Source organism: Theobroma cacao, chromosome 5 (assembly GCF_053813885.1).
Source record: "Theobroma cacao isolate CCN51 chromosome 5, ASM5381388v1, whole genome shotgun sequence".
Lineage (NCBI taxonomy): Eukaryota > Viridiplantae > Streptophyta > Magnoliopsida > Malvales > Malvaceae > Theobroma > Theobroma cacao.
Window position 1 is genome coordinate 41,909,919 of NC_142643.1, and position 20,499 is coordinate 41,930,417.

The 20,499-nt window shown below is 31.7% G+C and overlaps 2 protein-coding genes across 2 annotated transcripts; one reads left to right on the forward strand and one right to left on the reverse strand.

Annotated features, from left to right (window-relative positions):
- Positions 1-90: 90 nt before the first annotated feature.
- Positions 91-4,509, reverse strand: LOC18599743 (uncharacterized). Its single transcript, XM_007029834.3, has 6 exons — positions 4,217-4,509; positions 3,466-3,636; positions 2,592-2,825; positions 1,806-1,895; positions 631-750; positions 91-323 (listed from the first exon to the last, which is right to left on the reverse strand). The coding sequence occupies exons 1-6, from the start codon at positions 4,391-4,393 to the stop codon at positions 279-281; spliced, it is 837 nt and encodes a 278-aa protein (XP_007029896.2). The 5' UTR covers positions 4,394-4,509; the 3' UTR covers positions 91-278.
- Positions 4,510-10,150: 5,641 nt separating this feature from the next.
- On the forward strand, positions 10,151-20,474 carry LOC18599744 (uncharacterized). The gene is made up of 8 exons (XM_007029835.3): positions 10,151-10,290; positions 12,545-12,651; positions 14,524-14,771; positions 15,891-16,058; positions 16,218-16,374; positions 18,086-18,225; positions 18,321-18,356; positions 19,162-20,474. The coding sequence occupies exons 2-8, from the start codon at positions 12,573-12,575 to the stop codon at positions 20,050-20,052; spliced, it is 1,719 nt and encodes a 572-aa protein (XP_007029897.2). The 5' UTR covers positions 10,151-10,290; positions 12,545-12,572; the 3' UTR covers positions 20,053-20,474.
- Positions 20,475-20,499: the final 25 nt, after the last annotated feature.

A 20,499-nucleotide genomic window follows, 5' to 3' on the forward strand; every position in this document is an offset into this window, starting at 1 on the left:
CAACGACATCGGAAAGGGATCTAATTAGGTACAGGTAACCTGAGAACCAAATGCTCTTCATGTTGGGAGAGAGAGAGAGTAGAGTTCATCTATGAAAGGAAGAATTGCAATTGAGACTGTCAACAGTCAACAACATGCATGCTAAGATGAATTCTAGCTCGTTCTTGAGAACATGTTAGATAATTGGCATACATGATTGGGTGATAATTATACATGATTCTATAGATAATTGGCATAAAACAAGAAAGAGAAAAGAAACAAACTAAGACTGCACAGTCCTATTGCTTTGGCTTTTTTTGTGTCGGCTCCAAGGACGGCTCAGCCTGCCAAAGAAGACAAATAAACACACTAGGTATACCATTTTCTCAAGAATACACAAATAACACAGTTATTAAGAGAGTAAAATGAACAAAAATTCAAGACATATTTTCCAAATACAATCATTTCTATGCTTGGGTGGTAAACTAGTGAAGTGGGGCTAGCTAAAAGGTTTTAAAACCATAAACATGACAAGTAGCATTCAATGGCACTTGAGGCACGCATTAAACACCCAAAACTGGAGTTCCTAAATCTCTAAACTCTTCTTGGTGACCTTAAGTTCCATATCAAGGTACAGAAAGGCATTCTTACCATCCTTGAGAGTTGTTCACTGATATAAGTCATTGATCTCAATATAGCTTCCAGTGTGTCTTTAGTCAGCTGAAACTTCACTTCCATCTCTCCTGAAGCAGACTTGGTGTAATCTTGGAGCTGCCCATCAGTACAAGAAAACAATGATTAACAGGAACAAGAATCTAGAAACTTAAATGGATGAGAAACTTGGAAAGTTACAGCAAATCTCTCATCAGCAGAAAGGCCGCATGGATCAACTAAAGAATGTACTTTTCAATCACAGAGGATTTGCAGTTTTGGCCTTTGTTCTAACAGAAACAGTGCAAGGATAACCTTACCGCAAAGTAACTGTCAATTTAGAGGAATTCATGCACATTCAACAGGGTTTTTACCATCTCATATTAAAACAGGGAAAAAAGTCAAGAAAGTGGTAGCCCCTCAGCTAAGTAACAAAATAAGCCCAACCCATCTGATGAAGCTAATAGTAATGGGTAAATTAATATGGATCAAACAATTTAACAGAAGGAAGTGATGGTAACCAGCAGGCAAAAACATTTCTTAACCAATATTATAACCTGTAGCATGCATTATTATGTCTAAAGTTGGAAAGACAAATTCATGAAAGAATTCACTTGATCTGGCTTCATCTGGCAGTGATAAGTGGCATTGGCTTTTATGGCTTCACTAGGTGCATCATCTGACACATCACATTTTCCTAAAGCTGATAATTAGTAGGAGATAGGGATTCAGGAATGAGGAACGGTGGGAACCAGGGCACTGGAAAAGCTTTTTTTCTTCTTTTTTCCTCAGGGATGTGGAATAGCTGGAAGGAGAGGCATAGCAAAGCACTTGCTATGAACAAAGGATAGACTATCAGAGCATCTTTTTAACCTGGTAATAACAACTTCATGAACTTCTTTTCATTATATTTTTGATACTCTTAAGTTCTAAGCATTGGTAATCCTCTAACAATTCTGGTTTTCTTTTTACTCGACATTTATTGCACATAGGATATCAGACAGAATATGAGATATCACTCCTTTTGGCAGTTTAATATTTAAAAATGTCCCTCACTATAAGTTTACCCATGATATTAGAAAAAGGGCACTGTTCTGGTACTCAAGATGATGAGGAGGCCCTCAGAACTTACCAGATGGAGACAGGATGACTTTTGTCGAGAATGATATTCATACCTTAAGATGAATAATAGCCACTCTATTAGCTGGTGCTGAGTTGAGATTCTCCATGGTCCATGTCATTGATTTGAGGCGGGGTAGAACTTCCTATAACCAAATTAAATAAGTCACTTCATGACAGTACTAAGTCATAAAACATAACATATAAGAAATTGCTTAACAAAATGAAACATAAAAGAAATATTACGTAAAGTCACTTATTTATTCGCAGACTTTCGCTCTCAAATTAACCCTACGTATTAGCCAAATGACGACAACCATATATCCGAATAAAGATAATTAAATCTCAGTTAAGAATTAAGCCCAAGTCTTCCACTATCTAACCTGAGAGGCTCAGACTATCAAGTAGGAGAACTGAAACCAGCTGCCATAACAAAAGAAGCAGCATTCTTACATTGCATGTGTACGCAAGTGACAGAGGTTTCAACTTTCAGAGAAAGGAGATGAATATACCTTTGAACAAAGCAAATTATACCAAAATCCTCCATTAACCTTCCAGATTTAAAGATTGAAAAACATTTGCACCCAAAATCATCCCCCCTCCCCACCCCTCCCCTAAATTTTTATTACTAATTAGTGATGTATTTAGAATACTTGAGGATTAATGACACTGTTAGGGATAAAGTGCAGCATGAAATTTCCTCATTCCAAAGACATAGCAATCCAGGAGGTAGCTGGTGAAGTGAAATAAGTTGCTGAAAAGTAAATGTACAATGACATGAACACTAGTTAATTATTTATATTTAATAAAGAGGAAATAAGTGAATAATAATATTTATATACCAGATTGTCTGGAGGACCATCATCCTGTTGTATTGACAAGGGAGCCACATTTGACCCAGCAGCATCAGCAATGATTGGTGTAGAAGCCCCAAAATCACTGAGATTAATGCGGGTAATGGGATCATCTTGACGAGGCCACAAGGATGTTGGAATATCAGAAGATGACAATGGTGCGAAAGATGACGGTGCGCTTGCTTTTACCTGATAGGAAAGACTGGTCCTTTGCAGTGGATGCTGGACAAGGTGAATGTCAACAACAGATGGCAACCAAACAATTATACATCAATGCAAATTCCAAGAAGAAAAAAAGAGAGAATAACTGTTACATAACTAAGCAAAATAGCTTTCATTAGTTATTATAAACAGTTTACAAGTAGTAATTAAAAAACATATTAGATTTATATCACAAGGCTTTGCTAGGCAATTTTACTCCCATTTTCTCCATCAAAGAAAATGCTTCCATCCTAAACTTTTCCAGACAAATTGCTACACCCTCAGACTTGAGTGGCTGTGAGTGAAAAGTAATAAGCCATTAATGAATCGACTTATATATATATCCTCTATTTACATTGAATAAAAGGGTTAGAATATTATTTGAATAACTATCATAAACATCCTCAAGGTGCAACATTGGTTGGCAACAATTTCTCAATATGACAGGTAACAAGTCACCAATAATTTAACTTAAATATCCTCCATTTACATTGAATGGAACTGGATGAATTCAATTTGGATAACAATGAATCCGGAACATCCTAAATGTGCAACATGTGCTATGGTAACCCTCAACCACCAATGCACATTCATATAGCATCAAACAGAGACACAATATCATTAATTTTGTAGAACACACTAGAAAGACGTTACCACTTACCTGTTCTTTCGATATTTCTTCCTTCCACTGACTTTGATATTTCTGAAACAACAGAATTAGAGTGCTTTGCAAATCAAGTGGCAAATCAGGTGGAAACAGCTTCAGAAGATCATCGCCATTGAAATTTTCATGCACACATTTCCTGATTAGCGAACGTAGACATGCCAATACCTATTCATCACATTTTTCTACACGTCATCATTCATATATCAATTATCACTACAAACAGAAAAAAAAAATTCATTTATCCATTGCGATTTGGGTATAAAGTATGTACTAATTTAGACTCCCTATGGTCGTTATTTTGCTTTTTTATTTTTCCTTTCGAAATTAGAAAGTAGAAAAAGTGCATTGAGACATAAAAATATATGATATTTTGAAATATTAAAAATTAAAAATGTGAATAATACAATGCAGGCTGTATGACATTCTAACTAAGTACTCATTGTTAACTAAATACGATTTAGCTTATGAGCAATATTTGAAAAACTAAATAGAAAACGAAAAACACAAATTAAAATCAGCTGGTTTGGTTTCTCGTGATTCCTGTTTCCTTCTCGGTAAAAATGAAGGGAAAGGAAAGTAAAAAAAAAAAATGAAGAAGAAGAAGAGATAAACTGAACAGTCAAAATTATATCGAAACTGAATAAAACACTAAAAAGTAATAATTGCGACTGAAAGAGGGCGTGTTTGGTTGCTGAGAAAATACGGAGGAAAAGAAACGAAAGTGAAGGGAAAAAGAAAAAATTACGGGGTCGAGTTCGGGGAGGGAAGGGAGAGAGAGGAAAGACTGAATCCGAGACTTGTCGGGCGGGCGAAGACCGGATCTTCGGGTTTTCCAGAGAGTTGTTAGAATTTGGTCAAGTATTTCCTCTGAGTTTACTGCTGAAAGCTTGTGCAGTTGAAGATACAATGTGTCTTCCGCCATTTCCTTTCCTTTCTTCGGTTTCTGGGTTTGAAGTTCAAACTTCAAGGGTTTATGTACTTGGCCAGGTCATTCCGGGTCGGATTTCCCAAGGTTAACAAATTATCCATCCTCCGTGTACAAGTTTTGGGCCAGTCTTCAAGGATATCACTAGCAACGGTAATGGGTATTTTGTTAGAGGAATATGTTCTAATCCAATTATATAAAGTTAGGGTATTTTATAATTAGATTCAGATAAAATTTAGATACTAATTTTATTGTCAATATCAGATTCAGATACTCGATACTCAAATTTATTTTATTTTTAATTTTATGTAATTAAAAATAAACTTATATTATTAATTAAATTAATTTATAAAATTATGATTTTTAATTAACTTGTAATATTTTTTAATATATATACTTTATCTATTGTGTTAATTTATAAGAAATATAATAATTATTATATATATTTTTAGAGTTTGTTTGGTTTAATTTTTTTTAACTTAAAAGATATTATGAAGCTCTTATGAAAAATAATAATTTTTAAAATTAAGTTAAAATTGTTTGGTAAATTTTTTTTATAAGTTATAATTTTTGTTAAAATTATCATAGAATGTATTTTTTTAGAGAGTAATATTGTAATTATTTTTAACAAATGAGGATATTTTGAAATAAAAATAAAAAATTTCTTGTATTTTTAAAAGAATAAAAGAAAAAACTTCTTTTTGGAGCTTTTTTTTAATTTTGTTCTTAAAAAAAATTACTTTTTTTTAATAACTTTTCAAAAGCCTGTTTGGCCTGATTTTTTTCTAACTTAAAAGCTATTATGAAGCTCTTATGAAAAATAATAGTTTTTAAAATTAAGTTAAAGATCATATTTGGCCTAACTTTTACTTTTAATAAGTAGACAATGTGTAAAAAAATTAGGTCAAACATGCACTTAGTATACATACTTTAAATATAAACATGTTTACTTTCTATTTTGTGTTAATGTTGCAAAAATTATAATTATAAATTTATTAATTATAATTATATTTCTTTGTTTATATAAACTTATAAAATATATAGCTAAAAAGAAATTATGAGATTCTAATAGTTTTGGAACCTAGTTATATTTTTTTAATTTCATGGACAATTTCATATAGTTAATTAAACTTGTAATGTTTAAGTAATTGTTTGAATATTTATTTTTGGTTATTTAACTTGATATTTGATATTTTTTATTATTATTTAAATTTAAATTTTATTGTTTGTGTGTTTTTATAAATTTAATTATTAGTAAATTATATAAAAATATAGATGAATATATTATTGCATATAAATACAAGTACGAATTTGATTTCGAATAATTAGATACCCATGAAGACCATTTTAATTATTTTTTTCATAACCGGGTTTTTAAACGTGTTCGAGTAATTATCGAGTAATGGTATGTATTAAGGTTTGGGTTAAAATAATAAATTCAAAAAATAATCAGGTAATTATAGGGTTTGAGTATCCCATTTATTAATTAGGTTCGAGTTCAAATATCTCAAAATTAATAGATACCTTATCTATTGATATCCTTAAATCTCACCCTCTTTTTTAATCTATTTCGTTGAACCGTTTTTCATTTTAAAAGCCTAGCATGAATACAGTTTTATTTGTAAGTGGACATTCAATTATCTTATATATATATATATATATATATATATATATATGTATGTATGTATATTAACTATTAAAACAATAATCTAATTCCACATGTTGAGTATAAAATTTTTTATCATTGGTACATAGAATTATAAGATTAGTAATATATGTGAACTTTATTCTAACTTAAAAGTTTAAATTCAAACTAGGGTTTTGAATTTGGTTAAAAATTATAAATATACAAAATATATATATACTTTTATTCATATATGATGTTTATTTAAAGATATTAGTTAAATATTAAACTGGATTAAGTTTGTAAATCAATTTAAGTTGAGTATTGAAGAACCCAAACTTGGTTAATCAGACTTTGATTTGGTTCTATTTCAAATTTAAAATATTATGTTCGGTTAAATTTGAGTGAATAACAAGTTTATTTTTATTAATGTTATAATTTTTTGTTAATTGTCACGATATATTATTACCTTTGATAACTTTTTTGTTACATTCTCTAACTTTGTACAAATCTTAGTATTATGTACTGTACTTAGTGTTATTTGTTAATGTAAACTATTCAAGACCAGCATGCAATCTATGCGCTCGGGGCATTATATATTTTTTTATAATTTATTTTGTTAAGAATAATTTTGATTTAAAAATATTACACATGTGTCACTTAAAACATTATTAAAAATATCTGTATATCGAGTAAAGATATATATTTTTTTATTTAGTATAAATTTTTATAAGTTGGATTGTTTGGAAACTTTTTATAAAAAATTTGGAAATTTTTTTTATTTGTTTCGCCACCAGTTCTTCCTTTTTTAAAAATGCCTAACCACCGTTCTTTTTCTTGAGTGCAAGGTCTCCTTCACTCTTAAAACTGTATAAATTCCTTAAAATCCATCTTGTCTGTATCACCCCCTTTCTCTCCCCAAAAAATAAAACATATTTTTTTTCTCTCCTTCCCTAATAATCCATTAAACCAGGTCATTCTAATTCAATAATTCTCATTAAATTTTAGTTTTGTTGTTATTTTTTACACATTCATGTTACTTTCTTCTACAATAAGTGATCTGAAATATAAATAAGCTTTACTCAATTGAATTTGGAATTGATATTTATTTTGAATTTAATGTGTTATTTTTTATCTTGGTGTTTTTAATTCTTTTAAAAGTTATAAGATTAAATTTTAATGGACGGTGATTTTAAAGGGATTAGAGAAATTTTAGCTTCACATCATTGGATTATGTGATATTGGGAGCAAAAGTCTCTGTTTTTATTTTTTGGAATGATTTTTACTTTGCTTCCTTGCCCAGATCCTACCAAGGGGATTGCTGCATCTGGGAATGTTGCATGAGAAAGGGATAACTACAGAATTTGAGGTTTGGGATCAATTTGGATTGACCCAATTAAGTTATTTTATTAATAAATAATATATTTTTATTTAATTTTAATTTTAAAATATTAATATACAATTTTATTTTAACAATTAAATATTAGTTAAATGAGCAAGTTGAACTGGGCTTAGGCTTGCTAGACTGAACTATACCCAACTCAGCCCACAAACAGTTTCTAATTATAACTCACTCTTATTATTTTTTACTATTTTCTTTTTTTTTAATTCTATCTTGTTTTCTCAATAGTTTTATAAAAAATTGTGATTTAAAATAATTTAATAAAAATGAATAGGAAATTTTAATTATTTAATATTAAAAAAAAACTTGCACTGCTCATTGCCAAGTGCAAGGCATTTTGCTAGTTGATGAAGTCAAATTAGGCCAAGAGTGTAGTTGGAGGACTAATTCGATGTGGGTGATAATCATTTTAGTATTTTATATATATATGTTATTTGTTAATTATAGTAAAAAAATATAACATTTATTTTATATATTAATTTTAATATATCAATATATATAATTTCGATAGTAATGATATTGAGCTTGAACGTTCAAGACTAGAATCCTATCTAGGCCAACTTCTCATTGCATGGAGTTTAGGTAAATAATTTTTTTAATTGTACAAAATAAAAAAAAAGATATTAAGTCATAATTTTTTTAAGTAAACAGACAAGTCACATCATAATAAATTCCATCCCATCAATTCGGGTTTTGTTAATATATCATGTCAAATTTTACATATATATAAATAATATTTATTATATTTTTATTATGATATAAGAATTTAATTGAATAAAATAAAAAAATCAAATTAACAAGAAAAAACTTAATTAAGTATGATAAAAATATAAATATTTAATTTAAAAATACATATAATTCAATAGTTAATAAATATCTCAACCTTTTAAAAATCAACAGTATAATCTTAGTTTGATTTGAACTTGAAACTTATGAGAGGCAAACTTCTTTTTATTATATAAACTTAAAATTTATAAAGGACAAACTCTTAGATAATATTAACATCGAACCTAAAAAAATGCAATCTATTTAAATCTCAAAATTTGTCCCTTTCAATGGAGGGACATTTTTCAATTTTGTTATATTATTTTTCAACAATTACTTTATTTTTTTACAAATTTATAATCATAATTATGAAATTAAATATTTGTCGATACATCCGTATACTCATTAATATAACCAATTACCATGAAGTTCGATATAAATATCTAATTTTATATTCACGTGTCAAAATATTTACGAATGTTTCAAATGTTCATAAATATCCGTAATAAAAGTCATCTATTTTGTTGAATATTGATAATTATATGAAAATATAAATAATATTTCAAAAAAATTTTATAAAATTTTTTATATTAATGAGCAATCTTGTTGATGATTTTAATCTATAAGTATAACCATAGAATAAGGTTCAATTGATACGATGGTCTCAAGTACATGACTATGGTTAATTACATGCATATGAACAGTATGAAAAGCAAATATGATCAACCAACTAAATTATAAGTGAATTATATTTATAATCAATTTTCAACTTGGACATCTGGTGCAAATTAGCCCAAAAGAAATATGTTATTTATGTGCAAAATATTATTTAATTGGTTATCAAATATTAGGACCTAATTTTGATATTTGTATAATAATTCGAACACCCCCTGAAAGAAAATAAAGTATGGATAATGATAATAGTACTTTTAAGTTTGGAAAGAACTTATTGTGATATTTAAACAGTATTAAACACTTTAGTTTTCTAATATTTGGTGTTATTTAAAATCAATATTTTATAAAATTTTTCAATTTATTTCTATTCGGTATAATTTTTGAAAAAACTTCTAAATTGTTTAAGAAAATTTTAAAAAGTTTTTTATTACATTTAATTAAGTTTCTATATTTTTATTTTAGATTGTATAAATTTTTATAATTAATGATCGATTAATTATCATTAATAAAATATTACTTGTCATTTTATAAGGTTAATGTGAACAATAAAAAATGTCACATTTCATGTCATCATGTTACATCAAATACTACATTTCATGTCATAGGCTACATCAGTGTTACCTTACATATAATAAAAAGGGATATATTAATTAAGTTAATCATTAATTATAAAAACTTATTTGATATAAAATAAAAATATAAGAATTTGATTAAATATAATAAAAGAATAAAATTTTATTTAAATTTTTATAAATAATTTAAAATTTTTTGAAAATATTATGTAAATTATATTATAATATATTAATTTTGAGTATTCATAGGTTCAACAATATAAATATTTACTAAAATTATGTGTAGCATTTTAGTATGTTGTATATTTACAACTCTAAAATATGTATAAATACAGGAATAAGAATATAAGGAAAATTCATTTCAAATTTGCAATAATCTTTATAAATTACCATTTTTTAATTTTATTTAATGTTTATCCATTTTTTAATATCCGTCCATATATTTATCTATAATTTGAAGTATTTTTGGGACACTACGCCAGTACACTCACTCTCACTCGTGTTAAGCTGATTTCAGCACTTCACTTCTTCGACTGGGGAAAAGATATAAAAGGAAAAAAAAGAAACTCTAAATCTACGGTCTTGATCATTCCACGTAACCTCCCTAATATTCTTAATTTTTTTAATTAATATTTTCCCAAAAAAAAAAAAAAGAAAGGGAGGCTCTCTCTACGGCATGTTTCCTCATCTCTCTCTCTCTCTCCTCATTTGCTCTCTTGCGAATTAAAAAAAAGAGAATCAAAAGGCTTCTTCTTCTTCTTCTTTCAAAATCTCTAGGGTTTTTCTCTCTCTCTTTACTAATTGTTCTCTCTCTAAACGAAGTCCCAAAATTTTCCACTTCTCCAAGAAATCTCAGGTTCGTTCTTTCTTTATTTTCGTAATTGACTTCTTCTTTGTTATTTTCGTTCTGTTTTGGAATCTTAGTTGGATTTTTTGGCGGTTTCGAAACCCTAGGTTTTTTGTTTGGTTGCTAAGAACTTAAGTAGGAATGGAATTGAAAATTTGAAATTTTGGAAACTGACGTCTGCTCTGTTAAGAATTTTGATATTAGGCGCAGTTGAGATTTTTTTTTTTTAAATTTGGGTTAGTTTTAATTTAATTAATTTATATATGTAATTTGTGAAATTAAATAATTTAAATTTTACTCTGTTTAGTTAGTTTTAATGAGAAGTTTCCTTTTTTATTCTTATAAGCAAAAAGATTTATAGTTATAGAGATTTTTGTGAATTTTGTTGAACAGTAGAGGAAATTCGTTAGAGCAATCAATAGACTTTACGGAGTGCGCTTTGTAATTAGAGGAGGCCTTAGCTTATTAGCTTTATGGAGAAAATGAAAGCTGTCGTTGAAAAATTTATTTTTAACTGCCTCCACTTGGTCACCACTGATTTATGAGTCTGATTACGTGGTCTGCATGGGATTTAGAGGGGAGTGTAAACTAATCAAAGCTTGAAGATAGAGGAAAAAGAAGGCAACAATAATTGTGGAAATTTCATTTTTGGAAAATTTTGAGTTGCTGTGCTATAAAAAGTCTTGGTGTACCATGGTTGTGAAAATAAATTTCTTTGAGACTCTTGAAAATAGTCTATGGCAGAATTGGGGAAGTTTTCCCACTTGAGGTTTATATTATGGTGGGTTGGGACTGGGAGAATTAAGGATTTTAGGGTTTCTTGCCGTGGTAGGAATAAGGTTAGGGTTTGGAAATCAATGAGGGGATTGGATTAGTTGAGATTTTATCTCAAGAGAAAGATGAAACTTTAATTTGTGAATTGAGAGGTTTTGCTGGCGGGAATTGATATGAAAATATGAGGCAAGAATAAGGTTTCCAAAGTCACAAAAGGAGGAATGTGGTTAGGTTGCAAAAAAGGGTAGTAACTAAACAGTACTGTAGCAAGAGGGAAGAAAGGGAGGGAGGGAAAACTCGAATCACAAGATTTCTGAGAATTATCAATAACTGAATCTTTTTAAAAATTTTAAAATTTTTTACCAAGATTGGCAATACAAAGAGATATATAGGCAAATCATCACTTGTCCTACTTGGATTAGGATTTCTAAAACCATTATGCTCAGGAATAGAACTCAACTGATGTAAACTAAATTCCATATGTAGGAACTAAGCATAAAATAAGACCCAATGGACCATGACTAAGGCGCATACTAGCAAACCAAAATACTGCCTGACATTTAACTGATAAATGATTATAACGACCGGACAACTACTAAATACACTTTCCCTTGGACAAAAAAATTTCCTTGATGAAAAGCCTATGACCTATCTTTTGGCTTTGTAAGAAGATGAATTTTGTGCAACCAAGCTATTGGCGTGTGCTATCAAGAAAGTAACATTATTGTTGTTACCTCAGATGTCCGTGGGCATATCATTCATGGTGAATTCTATGATTTGCTGTCAGTAAAGCTAAAGCATGGTAAAATGCAATAAAAAGTTTAATATGCTTGAAATGAGGATATATATGTACCATGGTCAAGTGTAATGAAGGAAATCATAAATTAAGAACAAAAGTTGTTCTTGAAATGCTAGACTTGCATTATGGGGCTACCAGATGAGTAATTCACAATTATAGCCATGGTGATTGCCACTAAGAAAAATTAGAATGGTTGTTTTGATGCAGCCGGAGTTGCTATTTAACTAAAATGGCATGATGTGTATGGACTGTGAATGCTTGAGGTATGGGCTTTTACTAGAATTTATTGGTTGGACTGAAAGCCTATGGCAAACCCAATTATGTGGATCTTAGGCCTTCTTGTCATTTATTTGGCAGAGAGTTGATAGCTATTTTGCTGGATCCTGAGATTTTATAATGTAAGAATGAGGTGGCAAATTTAAGTGATGTAAAATGTTGGAGAAAGATTTGGCCTGAGTCATCAGAGAAATATCTCATACTTTTATTTCTCTAAACAAAATGTTAATTTTTCCTCTTGCATCAAAATTTCCACGAAATGTAAAGAATTTTTTGTTTTATGCATTCTGGACTGATAGAAAGATCTCTTCAGTATAATGATAATTGTACTTTTTTTTCCCTTTTTAATATAGTTTTCTCTGTTACCTTGTTCCCTCCCTTCCAAATTATAATGACTAAAAGGGTTTGCTGCAGGCTATGTAAAAGCTTGTTAAGCAGCAAGATGAGCAGTGATACTTTTGATGGACAGATACTAACTGAGAAGCTGTCAAAACTCAACAATTCACAACAAAGCATTGAATGTATCCTACAGTTTCAACTTATTTGAAGGTTTCTATTAATAGAAAGTGATGGTGGATAATTTCTTGTTTCCATTTGTGCTATATAAATACAGTAACGCTCTGATTATAGGATTCTAGTGTAATTCTAAAGTTCATAATTGAAGGAGAAAATTGTTTGTTGATCTTGTTTTCTTTCAGATAAGTATTTCTCAAACTGTATAAGCGTATAACTTGTAGATTTGATTGAGAATATATCTTATATCTTTTTGCCACATGAAGTACCCTGTGTATGTTTTCTTCAATTATGGGCTGTAAGCTGATGTGATGCTTTTAGATTTATCATGTCATGATATCCCTCATATGTACAACATGTTTTTGTTATTTTCTTACTTTGTGTGTTTGCTATGCATGAATCTTGTATGTTGCGACTGCAGCAGCTGTTCTGTATAGAAACTTTTGCACATAATCATCATAACCTATTAAATTTTTGTAATTGCTTGTTCTGGTTGTATTTCAGCATTTTGCTTTCTACATTTTAAAGTTTTTTTTTTTTTTACTAACTTCTATCTCTCGCCTAGTCGGCTTTATTTCTTGACACTTTTGTTAATCTTGTTCTCTTAACCATGTGCAATTTTCAGGGATTTTTTCCTTAGTTAATCATGCACATTTTTCTTGTGATTCTTTCTTCAGTGCTAATGCTTTACATATTTATGCTGCTTTTAGCTGTTTTTCTTTGCACCTCAGGCTGTCTAATTTAGATGGCTATCAATTGCTTCATTGGTGGTCTTTTGTTTTCCACTGGTTAATCACTTTTAAGTATGACTTAGATTGAGTGGATGGCATGAAGTAGGTGCCCTGTGCTTGTTTCGTTTCCAACAGTCATCTTCCTTGAAATATATGCAGTGGACTACATTGGTTTCTTCCTGTAACAACTTACCTGTTTGACTTCGTTCTAACTTGATGAAATTATTTTTTGGAAATAATCTCAAATTAATCTTGGTTTGGCACATTATCTTTCTCAAACCAGCACATTGATAATTGGAAAAACAGTTGTTTCTTTTCATTATTATTTTTATGTTATTTTGCATTAGATTAGAAATGTGTTAGATTGCTTGGTATGTAGTTTTTTTAAGGTTTAGTCTATAAGGTATTTATTTTATGAGTTTTGCTTTGGGGACATTGTTTTTACTGTGGTTTGTAGGACTTACACAATGTAATTAATCTTGTTTGGCCTTTTTGTTCTTGGTCCAAGAGGGGTTTGATTGTGAATTTATGTTGTCTTATATTTTCTTAAGCTTAATTTCTTGTGGGATTCGGAGTATTACTTTGTTAAGTTCTTAACGTGTGTTAAAATTGAAAGGAGAATGAGTTGATGTAAATTGTCAGCTGCTACTAATTTTCCTTTAAGATGTGTGATCTAACCATGATGCCTAGAGGCCTTTAGATGAGTGCTCTTGGAATTTCTTGGTGATTCTGATGTTATTGGCTGTTTGTTTTGCTGAGGACCTGCTATTGACATTATTGGTGATTTTTGAATAAGTTTGAGTCTGCTCTTTGTTTTGCCTTCAATTTAATGTGATGTAATTGGATATTCTGCGTACATAGTGTAGTGGCCCTATATGTAGTAATGTAATATTTTGAAGTTGATTGATGCTTCAAAATTTTTTGACAAAATATTTTTCATTCAAGTGGTAGATATTTTGAGTAGTTATATTTGGCATATATTAAATCTATCTGCAGTGTGAAATTCTCTCAACATAATTTTTTCACCAAATGGATAATTTACAGTGAGAAAGAATGGTTCTTGGATGACTTCTTTTGCACAAAAAAGTAGCACTATCTCTATACCTCCAGGAATTGATGTTAGCGTGGATTTCCTTAACATTGCTTCAGCGTTGTCTAGATGGTGTATTACTCACCGGAAGAAGGCAAAACAGATTGTTGAAACATGGGACAAATTGTTTAACTCTTCCCAGAAAGAACAGCGTGTTTCTTTTCTGTATTTGGCTAATGACATTCTGCAAAATAGCAGGCGAAAGGGAAGTGAATTTGTGAACGAATTCTGGAAAGTACTTCCTGGAGCTCTCAAACATGTGTATGAAAATGGTGATGAGTATGGAAAGAAAGCAGTAACCAGATTGGTAAGTTATTCAATTTTGAGCGGTCTTCTTTCTGTTGTTTGTGTCAAATTGATTTGCTACTTCAGGTTTTGAGTACTGGTCCGATGCTATGTTAACATTTTTTATGGTTGCTTCCATCAATTTGCAAGAATTTAGGCTTGTATGTCAAACATTGTTACTTTTGGTTAATTCAGCTCTCTTCATATCTCTCTCTCTCTTGACGCATGATGTATTGCTATGAATGCATATGCATCTGCAATTGTCTAGTGCTCTTTCATGTTGAATCCGTTTACATAATACTCAATCTGGCTCTGGTAACTTAGTGTCATTCTTGCATGTTGTTTTCTTTTGCTTCGAAGTGGCCTTATTTGGTTATAAATGTAATAAATTTTAGATATGTGCAATTAGATGTTAGATGATGGATTTTTAGCCTAAATGCAGTTAGTCAAAAAGTTGTATGTCTAATGCTGATTAATTCCACCCAAAGTAGGATTTGAATGTAGAATGTTTTCTTGGAAACAAATACAGAGTATACTCTCTTTCTCTCTCTCTCTCTTTCTGATTTGATGATAATGAGTTTGGGGTTCTTGTAGAACTGTTGTCATAATTTTGTTTCTGATTCTTGGTATTACTCATTGTTGCCTATCTTATTTTCCTCTGTCCTTAAATGGTAGTGTTAAATTGTATAGCGCTACACCAATACTCAATATGTAGAAACACAAAAAAAATTTGGGAACCTCGATTGTGCAATAGTTTGTTGGGTTTTTATTATTTTACTCTATTGTTGTTATGATTATCATTTATAAGTGAGTATTGTCACATTACATCTATTGATGGGGAAGAGTTGCCCTTATCAAAGCTTTTAGGTACATTGTTTTCATATAGTATTTTTGGTTTCATAGCCTGCAACTTACAGAAGTATACGATGCTTATTCTTTTGTGGATATTTGTACTTGGGATGGCATCTCCTGGGTGTGTTTTAGTAGATTATTCTTTGTTTACCAAAAAATTATTGTAGTGTTCATGCTGTTTAATTGATTGTTCTTACACTGGTCCTATCAATTAACAAGTACTTTTTCCTTTTTTTCCCCTCTTTTTTTTTTTTGTGGTGGGGGGTGGGGGTTGGGGATAAATGTTTAGGTTGACATATGGGAAGAAAGGAAAGTTTTTGGTTCTCGAGGGCAGAATCTTAAAGATGAAATGCTTGGTAAGAATCCTCCCCCTCCTCCTCCCCCTTTATCAGTGAACAATGGAAAAAGCTCAAATCCTATCAAGATAGTCAAAAGGGATGCTCATGCAGTGAGAATTGTAAGAATTTATCTATTCAATTCTCCTTTCTCCTTTGGATCTATGTATTTGATTCTAGCCATTTTGTTTGTATTCTTTTATGACTTTAGACATTTTCTTGGCTTGTTCATTTGTGATTTTGTATATGTTTTTTTTCTTTATTGGTCATCTTACCTTCAGAAATTGGCTGTTGGAGGTCTTCCAGAAAAGATACTAACTGCATATCAATCTGTACTTGAGGACAATCAAAACGAGGACATTGCTTTAAACAAGTGTAATGCTGCTGTACACCAGTTGCATAAAATTGGGGAAGATGTTGAAAGTAGTTTAGCTCAAGGTATCAGTTCTGCTATGGGATTTAATGTTGTATGCTTACATTTCATTAAAGTTTTATTCACCAATAAAAAGAGATGTACCCTGTCTCTTCCTTTCTCTTCCTCTCTCTGTATAGATGTGTTTGTGTGTCTCGATTAATGCTAGTTTTGACATAGAGCTGTGCTTAAGTGTTCTAATGAAATTTTTTTGAGTGTAATCTTTATCAAAATTTATTCACTATTAAAAAGAGATGCTGCATCTGTAGAACTAGAAAACAATGTTGAGTAATTATGATTGTGTCTGTCAAGTACTTGTTATTTTAGATTTATGAAAATAGAAATATATTCATCGGCCCAAAAATTTATCTTGGATTCTAATCCTTGAACAGAGGTTTCTTGGCAGGGTGAATTTTTGACATTGTTAAGCTTTCAAACTGAGTTCACCAGTCGGTCATAAATTATTTCGACAGGAGACTACTTCACAGTTTCCTACTCATTGAGTCTATTTTTTTGTTATTTCTTTTTAGTTCCAAATATTGGAACCAGAACATATCCAATCAAGTCTAAGACCCTACTTAGGACCTGTAAGTTTCATAATTTCTCAGGTAGAAATCAGTAGACTGAGCCCTTTATGCTGTTCTAAATTATTGACATATAAATGTCAAAAGTTAAACAGCATAATTTTGGCTGCTTCTTCTCTTATATAGATATATTTCTTATCTGGCTGATTGTGCTCTTAACTTCTCTCATATATATCAAAACATTTCTCTCTTTTAAAATGCCAGTGCAGTTAAAACCCTTGAGGCCACTTAAGGCTTCAAGCAGTGGTACTTGGTCTGACTCTAAGTGTTTGCTATTAGTTGTTAGCTTCTTTTGATTTTAAGATATATTGTCCTAGGAGAATGTCTGTCACTGGTCCTAGTGGGATTGTATTTGATCATTTGTGGGATTGTGCCTGTGTTTTACCCTGATGGATTGGAGAATGGAACATCAAAAGAATTGATATTAAGTAGTTGAGGTAAGCTTTTCAAGAGTCATATAATTAGCTTTCTAGGGTTGTGAGCATTTATTTCTCTCTACACTTTATGCTTGTTTATGGTTGCCTTAGTTGAGATTACAATGCGTAATACTCGTGGATTGATCCAAATCAATCCAGCCAATGCATACATACAAAATCAAACTCCTAGAGAAATAACTTACATGATTTGGGATGTATAATCAAGACCTGGGACGGGTCCGTCTTCTAAAATATGAATAAGTTATGCAAATTTTTAAGGACTTAAGGTAAACACATTGAATCTGCAATGAAGTGGTAAAAGAAATTTGATACTTACCGGCTGTTCTTATGGTTGATTTTGGTTCATGTATTTTAATAGAGAAAGTTTCTCTTCAATCAAATGAACTGTAATTCTCTATTTTTCTGTTGTTCTAATATGCTTGTAGTGTATTTAGTGTCTCTGGTGCAGCTGATCCAGATAGTGCTCCCTCTAATCAATTGATTCTTCAATTAAGAAGTGATGAAGTAGAACATATATTTGAACCTTTTTTTTCTTAGGAATTTTGTTTTAAATGTGTGTTTCAAAGCAATTTCATGGGATCTCTTGGTTGAGGTTTGTAAACTGCTGACTATTTATTTTGGTAAACTGAACTACTGTTTTATTAAAATAACTTGCTTTTAATTTGGAGTTACTGTGTGTGTAACAACTCTAAGTGTATATGTTTGATTTCGGTTAGGGAATCAGAATGGATCTGCATTGCTGGATGAGCTACAGCAGCAAGAAATTGCGCTCCAGCAATGCATTGAACAACTTGAAAATGTAGAAACGATTAGGGCTACCCTGATTTTTCAACTTAAAGAAGCACTTCAGGAACAGGTATGATTTCATTACTATCACGTGTTCTTGAGTTGGCAATCACAGTTTGGAATCATTTGTCCTTGTTGAGCACTCACTAGTTTAAAGTTTTTCAGGAATCAAAGCTGGAGCTTATTCATAGTCAGCTGCAAGTAAGAATTGCTGTCTTCCTAATTAATTTTTTTAGTTGATGTTTTGCAGCTTATAAACTTCGTAAATTTGCAGGCTTTTGTCTGTTTAGATCCTTTTAAAAAGAAAAAGTTCTTTTGCAATTGTGACATATGTATTTATGTTGGAAGGAATCTCAATATTGACTGGTGTCTTAGTAACAATTGGGAAACATTTTCTGTTGTAAGTAGGGAATAAAACTTAGTAGAAATTCATATCATGCGTACATGATTGATGGAGTTTGGCGTAAGGCATTCTACCTAAAACCAAGTCACATTTGGTGGAGAAGCCCTCTTGAATACAAGGTCCTAGGAAACGCCAAACTTAATTTATGTGAGATTTATCATCCCTTAAGCTTCCATCTGACATATAGAGACAATTGTTTTATCAAAAGGCAACCTTTACATTTAGGGATACTAGGCGTATTATGGTGTTGGATTAACAAATGGGGATAATTTAGCACTGCTTTGATACCTCCTCTAATGGGTAGAACCAAAGGGCCTGTCACTTTCCCATGTGAGGATATTGGGTGTAATTGTATCATAGAGTCACTAGGTTGGACCTATGCTGATGCTATGCAAATTTGTGGGCATTTGCCTAAAATATATTGGAAATGGAGTTTATATTTCAGACATGATTATTTGATATCAGAGATCAGTTGTGGTTATTGTTTATTATAGTCATAGTATCCTTATACTGTTTGATTGTCCTTTTGTTTGATATAAATGCAAGTTGTGAAACATTTGCTACTTTTTCCAAGATGAAGTGGAACTATTGATGTTTCTGCAGGTTGCTCGTGGTCAGATTGAGCAAGCAAGCAATGTAAGGAAGAGGCTAACTTTACCCACTGTGCCTGGCCATCTAAGTGCGACAACTATTTCAACAGCAGAGGGTGCAATAGTGGTGGAACAGAACCTTCCTTCAGCTCAGCCAACTGGCACTCCACCTCATCCTCATCATGCACAACCTGTGCTTTCCTTTGCACCTTCAATGACAACTGAAGAAGATAACAAGAAAGCAGCTGCTGCTGCTGTTGCTGCTAAGCTTGCTGCTTCAACATCTTCTGCTCAGATGCTTACCTCTGTGCTTTCATCCCTTGTTGCAGAAGAAGCTGCTTCTATGAATGGCAGCTTAAAATCTGGTGGGTTCACATCAGGATTATCAATGTTTCCTCCAGAAAAGCGTCCCAAACTTGAGAAACCAATGCCTGTATCGGATGCAAGCAACTCAGACGTAAGCAGCACGGCTTATTTTAGCCCACTACAGCAGCAAGCAATGACCAACATGCCACTTGCACCATCAACTAGCGTGCAACCGATGTCCCAAGGCAACCAGATCCAAGCTCCATTTGCTTCTGCTCCTCCTCCCCCACCCCCTCCTCTATCTCCTGCAAATCCACCAGCAAGTCAATATGTTCAATCAACTGGTATGATGGTAGGGGTAATGCCTTATGGTTATGGAGCAAACACACTGCCACCTCCACCTCCTCTTCCCCCACATATAGCAATGAGTTTAGCTAGGCCCTCTTCTCAGCCTCTGCAGCAGCTGCAGTCTCAGTCTTTGCAGCAGCCACAATCACAGCCTCAGCAGCAGCCAGCCACTGGAGGATTTTACCGGCCACCAGGGATTGGGTTTTATGGGCAAAATCCTCAGTCAACACCACCTGTACCTCGACAGTGAGCTGGTTTTGCTTGAAAAATCATATGATACTACAGGGTCATGAAAAGGGCACCTGGTATTGGATTGTAGGGCAAAGCCATTGACCGATACCACCACCACCACCACCGTACATCAACATTGTGAGCCATAACCTTGAAATCATGAAGGCTGAGAGTGGCCATGTATAATGTAAATTAGTAGAGAATATTTAGGCATATGTTGTCTTAGACTTAAAATCGGAGCTTGACATGCCCTCATCATCCTCTCTCCCTTGACCCATTTGCTGTGCAACTTTTGTTTAGTACTGCTACATGATAGCTCAACCATCGTAACCTGTATGTTGATTTGTACCAAAGTAGCAAGGAACTGCCCTTGGGGGCAGTGAAATCCCATAAAAACACCATTTTGATAGTGTTACGTAACTACTCGAGGTTCTGCAAAAAGTTTTAATTTTGTCTCCCACTTTAA